General features: G+C 44.5%; 1 protein-coding gene across 1 annotated transcript; it reads left to right on the top strand.

Moving 5' to 3' along the window:
- The first annotated feature begins 5,360 nt into the window (after positions 1-5,360).
- On the top strand, positions 5,361-7,893 carry LOC131960380 (shaker-related potassium channel tsha2). Its single transcript, XM_059325564.1, has 2 exons — positions 5,361-5,459; positions 5,646-7,893. Exon 2 carries the CDS (start codon positions 5,966-5,968, stop codon positions 7,448-7,450), a length of 1,485 nt encoding a protein of 494 aa, XP_059181547.1. The 5' UTR covers positions 5,361-5,459; positions 5,646-5,965; the 3' UTR covers positions 7,451-7,893.
- Positions 7,894-8,235: the final 342 nt, after the last annotated feature.

Raw genomic sequence — 8,235 nt, forward strand, 5'->3', positions numbered from 1 at the left:
CAGTGCATTTTATTTATTTCTATGTGTTGCTTTTATTAAATAAAATTTGTAACACAACATTCAAACATTTACTTTGGCGAGCCAGGTAGCGAGCTATTGGCTTTCATCATACAGAAATGGGCGTGGCTTTAACTAAACTGGGTTGGAAAAACAATAAATGCATCAGAGAAGTCTGTTTACAATGAAAAATAAAGCATGTTTTAATTTTCTCACATTGAAACATGTGAACACACGTGTCCTGTAAACCTAATTGTGTGAAATTAGGACATGAAATGATCACATGACTCGTCCTGATAATGTGGGACACGTCCCAACTGTATGGGATGAAAACTGACATTGAACTTGAAATCAGTTTGAGGATGAATGTGATTCTTTGGGCTGGTCCAGGATCAGAGTCTGCAGCTCTGCAGGGAGCTTCACGTCCTGTGTAATTAAATGAGCGTCGTTAGAATAAATTACAGAGTGATGTGACAGGAAGTGGGACGGCTGGTTTTAACTCGTTCACACCTTCAGTCACAGAGCTCCGCTCAACTCTATGGAGTCTATTGGAGGCTGTTTTGTTGGTTTTGACTCTTCTTTTTTCATTTTGCCTGTATATGCAACTTAAATAATCATCACCATGCTGGTATCATCTTTTTCAGCTCAACCTCACCTCATTATTACCAAGTCATTTTGATTCACTGGATCAACATTTTGAAACACAAAAAAATACAAAAAAACATTCAAAAAAAAAATACAAAAAACGCGTAAAAAACGCACACAAAATTAAATTTTTTTAAACAAAAAACCCACACAGAAACCCACATAAAAACACACAAAGACACACCAAAAAAACACATAAAAACCACAAAAATTACAAAAAACACACGAAAATTACAAAAAACACGGATAAAATTACAAAAAAACACACAAAAAATAGCCCAAACATTAAAGTTTGCATTAAAAATGCACACTGCAAAATCTGCAAAATCTCTGCAAAAAAATTAAAATCATGTTACTACACTTGGTCTTTGTGATTTTAACCATTGAAGAAAAAGGGTTGATGCATTAAATTGGACATGGAAACTTGTGGAAAAGCCAAAACTTTAGAGTTCAGCTGCCAGCAGGCTCCATGCTGCTTCGTTTTTTCGTCGTGGCGTCATGGAGAAGTCGTTCTCCGGAGCTTTCCTGGACTCCAGATGGTTAATCAGGACGTGTGAGGTCAGAATATGAAGAGAAGACGTGATAGTAATGAGTTCTGCTGCAGCGAGGACGTTCGTCTTTCAGCCTTGTTGTGTTTCAGTCAGAAACTAAAAGGTTCAATAAAATGTTTGCATGTTCTGCTGCTGGTTGTTTTTCTGTCTGCTGGTAAAAGAAGAAAAAAAATAGTTTAAAACACACAGATCAAGTGTTATAAAGAAAGATCTGACTTTAAGATCTTTATGAAAGTCTGACTTATTTTATTTGACTTTAAAGTCAAGTCACAAGTCTTTGCAGCGACTCCAAAACATGTCCATAACACAAGTTATTAGTCCGAGTCAAGTCGCAAGTCTCTTTGTGTATGTATGGAAAGACATTTTGTAAAGTCGAGTCAAAAGTCATCAAATTCATGACTCAAGTCTTAATCATGTGACTCAAGTCCACACTTCCACTAAAAGCACATTATTGTTTTCCACAGAATCAGTCTGTGTTTGTTTAGCAACAGATTTTTTTTCTTTGGGGAAAGTTGCAAGTCTTTTTAAGTCAAAAGGCTCAAGTCCAAGTGAAGTCACTAGTTATTAGTCCAAGTCGAGTCAAAAGTTGTTGAATCTTTCCATTTTCTTTAGGTTTTGGGGAAAGTAGCAACTCTTTTCAAGTCAAAAGTCTCAAGTCCAAGTAAAGTCACAAGTTATTAATCCAAGTCGAGTTGCAAGTCTCTTTGCTTTTTGTCAAGTCGAGTCAATAGTCATCAAATCTTTACATTTTGTCAAGTCAAGTTAAAAATCGTCAAATTCATGACTCGAGTCTGACTCGAGTCCAAGTCATGTGACTTGAGTCCACACCTCTGCCTCCAAGTTGAGTCAAAAATCGTCAAATCTTTACATTTTGTCAATTCGAGACAAAATTCATCACATTTTCACATTTTATCGAGTCGAGTCAAAAGTCGTCAAGTTTATGACTCACGTCTGACTCGAGTCCACCTCTGCTAAGAGCACATTATTGTTTCCTGCAGGATGAGTCTGTTTGTCTCCTGCTGCTCAGACTGAACTCTGAGTATTTTGGAGTATTTTAGAGAGACAGAGGTGAAGCCGCTGCCCTTTAACTGATCGTCTGTGTCGCCAGACGTTTGTCAGATTAATGTGACATTTACGGTTTAACAGCGACTGAAACTCCGACACGAGACTGGAGACGACTTCCTGGAGCCTCCAACAGGAAGCAGAAACCTGGACAGAAACAGGGAAGACGAGCTGCCAGAGACCAGAGCCACATTTAAAAACATGTGGACCAAAGTATGAAGCGAGCAACTGGTGTGTGTGTGTGTGTGTGTGTGTGTGTGTGTGTGTGTGTGTGTGTGATGAGCTCACAGGATGCAGGAAACGAAGCGGGTGCCAGACTGCAGAGGTCAGCATGAGTCACAGTGAACACAGCGACGGTTCAATCACAGAACTTTAACACCAGTTTGGAAACGTTGCATCATTTTATTTCCTGTCCTGTGATTGGACGATGACTCTTCAAAATAAAAGACTATGGAGCTTTAATAACTACTACAAGAGGACCCTATTGACATTAATCAGTTTATTATTATAACGGCAAATAAATTGCGTTTTTGAGGGCTTCATCATATTCCAAAACTCACCAAACTTGGGACATAATTCAATCCTGTTGAAAATGTCCGTATTTCACTGGTTTCAGAAATGGGCGTGGCTAAATGACCTACTAGCGCCCCCTAGAATTCAGCCCCTCACACAGGTTTGTCATAGAGACACGAAATTTGGTCCATCCATGTATCATGGGAAGATGCACCAAAAAGTCGGCCATCTTGGATCGAAAATGTTGTTTTAGACGTTTTTCGCCATTTCCACGCGGCATATTTTAACAGACTCTTTGTACAGATTTAATCCGATCGACTTTGGACTTGTTCAGTACCATTAGTAAGCCTTTGACATCAAAAGTTATTAAAAGCTTTGCAGACTGTCACACTATGGCAGTGGTTTTCAAACTTTTTGTACCCAAGGCACACCAAAATGCAAGCCAAAATCTCAAGGCACACCTGTATTCAAATTCTCTCAGTATTACTTCCAGTAGTCACGTCTACCTGGTAACTACTTTTATTTACTGTTTAAACTGTCTTTTATAAAGCTTAACTAGGAAATGTTTTGACTTAAACCTAGATCAGTGTTTTTTTTTTACCTCTGACCTAGAAAACTTCACCTAAATTCAATGAAACTGCAGCCTTTTTTTTTACAACCACAAACCACATGTTTATGTATAATCACGTGTTGTTGTTTTTTTAATGCTCTGCGATATGAGTCATTTTGATCAAAGGCTCATATGGGTCATTATTGGTGATATCAGCAGGTGCAAGTGATGTCGATTATGGGGGCATGGCGGAAAAATATGGCCTTTTGGCATAAAACACGAGACTGTATAACTTGACCACACATTGTCCAATCTGCTTCAAACTTGTCATGCATGATGATGGTCCATCACTGAACAGTTCTATGTAACAATATTTCATAAAGTCCCGCCCTTTTTGATTAGCCACGCCCCCTTTTCCTAACTAATAAACCGTTTGTCATGGAGACCTGCATGAGGTGTCAGTGTTCTTAATGGTGGACCCATGTTTTGTTTTTGTTTTTTTACAATCAAAGTAATGATTCAGTAACATTACTTTTGTATAAGTTAATACATTGTATTTTGTGTTGTTGAGCACTTGTTGCTCTTAAAAGACTCTGTTATTTTTTAGGAAATTCCTGCATAGGCGTCTTGCTTTCTTTATACAAACATGTGAAGCATTCTCAGTGTGCAGAAAGTTTAATAAAACTATGTTGCAATATTTTAGAGCATTATCTATATTTTTGCACATTTATTTATTAACATATATTTAGTTTAGCATGATATCTTATGAGAGTTATGCACATATTTTATGTGCATTATCCTTCAAATGTCCAGCAACATAAACAATCAAAGTGTTTATTTATACCTTAGATGGCCTTTGTCACTCTTTATACTCAATCTATTCAACCTAGGAGCAGCTCATAATTACGTTGGTTTTATACAAATTAAAGTACTTTATATTTTGTAGGTAGAAGTACTTAAAGTCACTAAAAAGGCCTGAATATTTATACCTGTTAACACCAGTTGCAGGTGCATTCTGGGAATCATTTCTTCCCTTATTTTGTTCTTTTCTTTCCACTTATTTTTTAATGTATTTGTGTTGAATTCTGTTGTTATGAGCAGCTATTAAGCTGAATGTTAGTTTAAAACATAAACAGAACTTCATTTCATGTCATATCTTGTGTTTTTAACAATATCATGAACTTCTTTTGTTGTGATTGACATTTAAACACATACAGCTGAATGTTATAAACATGTTTTATTACTCTGTATTCCTCTGAAGTGAATCCAGCCTTCAGGGCTTCGTGTTCAACACTTTTGCTGCAGTTGTAATTTGTGAATGAACTCTCACACTGTTTCTTCTTTCTCTCTGTAGGTTTGAGATGCAAATCTGTTTTTTCCTTTTCATGTCATCTCATTTTCATTTTCCCCTGCAGCTCCCTCGGGCCATTCCATGGGAAAAGAAACTTTTCCTGCGGCCCTGAGAGAAATCCAGCTATTTTAGGAGAACACGTCACTGCTTTGAGCTGCAGCCCAGAAACTCTCCCTTCTTTCCATCATCCAGCTTTCCCTTTTTTCCCCTCCCTCTCTCTCTCATGACTTGTTGCACAGCGCAGCAGTGTTTCCCTTCCACCCGGAGACACAAAAACACGCTTTACGTTTCATAAAAAGGCAGGAAAGAAGAATAAATGTGTGTGTTGTTGTTGTTGTTGTTTTTCATGCACAGTGCAACATGCCTGCAGCAGGCAGAGCTGACAGATCCTGCAAGTCGTGCACAACTTGTGGAGCTCAGCCGCGTTGTGGAAACGTCAGCAAGGTTTCGTCTTGAAACGGCTGCAGCGTGACATTGCAGAGCCTCTTTTTTTGTGTCTCTTCCCCTCTTTATGTGTGAGTCCCTGGTGGAGGAGAGGAAGACAAACCCCTGAGAGCCACAGGTATTCATTTAGGATCAAATCATGAATGGAGAAAGAAAAAAAAACGACGATTCTTGCATGAAAAATCGCATGTTTTGCATGACATTTCTCGCTTTTTCCGCGTCTTTACGCCTCAGCATCGCCTTCATTCATGCCTGCATGTTCGCATTCGCAAACCTCGCATCCTATTTCATCATAAACACGGAGCCATGTGATAACCTTGAGCCTGTGCCACGCTGGAGACAACAGGTTCATTACGCACGACACTTTGTGTTGCACGCAAACTCTCCAAAAAATGCCTCATTTCTCCTGCTGAAATCGATCATATTTGGTGCATTTTTGTGCCTTAAAATATCTGGATGAGATTCATGATGAGCATATGTGCGTGTGTGTGTGTGCATGTGTGTGTGTGTGTTTTTGTTTCCCCCCCTTTAGTGAGAGAGCGTGCACACACACACGTCAGCTCGGGGAGGGCAAAGCCTGCTTAAGATGCAGTGAATGTGACAGCCGAGCCGAGAGTCCAGACTACAGCGGAGCGTGGACGGGAAAAGGTGAGCGTGGTGGGGGGGAGGGGGCACGGACATGCCAGTGGAACCAGCTCACCCGCAGACGTGACGCCGACACGAGGAAAAAAAGAGAGAGAGAGGAGGAAAACACGCGGAGACGTTTGGTGTCCAAAATACGCGCGGAGGAGTCGGAGGGGGACCAGAGCGGAGTGAGGCGCGGGGAGCGGCGCCCTTGTCTGGGGGGGAAAGATGACAGTGGTGCCCGGAGAGAACCTGGACGAGACTGTGGCACTGGCCGCGCTGTCAGCCCAGGATGTGTACGACCCGGAGCGCGCCGAGAACCAGGAGAACCAGGAGAACCAGGAGTGCTGCGAGCGGGTCGTCATCAACATCTCCGGGCTGCGCTTCGAGACGCAGCTCAAGACCCTGGCCCAGTTCCCCGGCACCCTGCTGGGGGACCCGCGCAAGAGGATGCGCTTCTTCGACCCGCTCCGGAACGAGTACTTCTTCGACCGGAACCGACCCAGCTTCGACGCCATCCTGTACTACTACCAGTCCGGGGGCCGGCTCCGGAGACCCGTCAACGTGCCCGTGGACATCTTCATGGAGGAGATTAAATTCTACGAGCTCGGGGAGGAGGTGATCGAGAATTTTAAGGAGGACGAGGGCTTCATTAAGGAGGAGGAGCGGCCGCTGCCGGAGAACGAGTTCCAGCGGCAGGTCTGGCTCCTGTTCGAGTACCCGGAGAGCTCCGGACCCGCCAGGGGGATCGCTATAGTCTCCGTGCTCGTCATCCTCATCTCCATTGTCATCTTCTGCCTGGAGACTTTACCGGAGTTCCGTGAGGAGCCCAAGCTGCTGGAGGAGCCCCAGCTGGGGAACGGGACCGCCAGAGCCCGGAAGCAGAACCCCTTCACGGACCCGTTCTTCATCGTGGAGACGCTGTGCATCATCTGGTTCTCCTTCGAGCTGCTGGTCCGGTTCCTGGCGTGTCCCAGCAAGCCCGCCTTCTTCAAGAACATCATGAACACCATCGACATCGTGGCCATCATGCCCTACTTCATCACGCTGGGTCTGGAGCTGGCGGAGCACCAGGGGAACGGCCAGCAGGCCATGAGCCTGGCCATCCTGCGGGTCATCCGCCTGGTGCGGGTCTTCCGCATCTTCAAGCTTTCCAGACACTCCAAGGGGCTCCAGATCCTCGGGAAGACCCTGCAGGCGAGCATGCGCGAGCTGGGGCTGCTGATCTTCTTCCTCTTCATCGGAGTCATCCTCTTCTCCAGCGCCGTGTACTTCGCGGAGACGGACGACCCGGAGTCCGGCTTCAGCAGCATCCCGGACGCCTTCTGGTGGGCCGTGGTGTCCATGACCACGGTGGGCTACGGGGACATGTGTCCCGTCACCATCGGGGGGAAGATCGTGGGTTCTCTGTGCGCCATCGCCGGCGTGTTGACCATCGCGCTGCCGGTTCCCGTCATCGTGTCCAACTTCAACTACTTCTACCACCGGGAGACCGAGCACGAGGAGCAGTTCCAGTACCAACACGTGACCTGCGGCCAGCAGCAGCAGCCGCAGTTCGGAGACTTCAACCAGAGCGACTCCAAGCCGTCCCTGGACAAGTCCCAGTACCTGGACAAGTCCGAGTACCTGGACAGCGACGACGCGGACTCCATCAAGTACACCAACTGCAGCCCGCACAAGGTGACGTACAGCGGGAAGCTCACCGACGTCTGAGCCGGACCCGGACCCGGGTTTAGTACGCGCCAGTAGGCTCTTGTGCGCACTGGGTGCCATCACACACACACACACACACACACACACACACACACACACACACACACACATTGCGCGCTTTGTGTTTGGAGCTGGAGATCTTTGTGCATCAGCTGGATTTATCCAAAACTGTCTTCCATTTACGCGCGTCACGACTGGGAGGAAAAACCGCTTAGAAACGATCCGCCTGTAGCCGAGTGTAGCACTTTATTATTATAGTTAATATTATTAATGTTATCTTAGTAATTCATGAGTAATTTATTGCCACAATAATGCAGGTTTAAAGTTTACATTTCGCTTTTTTTTCCTTCTCTCCTCTGTTTTTGTTTTCCTGAAGCAGCGACACATGAAGGACCAATTTAATCTAAATATACAGAGTGATGCAGCAGGCACATGGTCACACACACACATACCACACACACACACACACACACACACAGGCCGAGCTCACGCACGTGCACGTGCACGCGCGCACACCTGTTATTTCACCCTCGTGCATTTTCCATTCAGGCTGGATTTGACGGTGGATCAGATGATGCGCAGCAGGCTGGAAGAATCAATTATCCTAAAATTAACACTGTTATGAACACACACACACACACACACACACACACACACACACACACACACACACACACACACAGTTATATGGACGTGCAGGGTTCAGGCTGCAGCCTCCAGGAGGTTAAACATGTTGAACATTATGAAATCAGGTGCAGCTCTCTGTCTCTTTATTGTTTTCTCCC

This window comes from Centropristis striata, chromosome 22 (genome assembly GCF_030273125.1).
Source record: "Centropristis striata isolate RG_2023a ecotype Rhode Island chromosome 22, C.striata_1.0, whole genome shotgun sequence".
NCBI lineage: Eukaryota > Metazoa > Chordata > Actinopteri > Perciformes > Serranidae > Centropristis > Centropristis striata.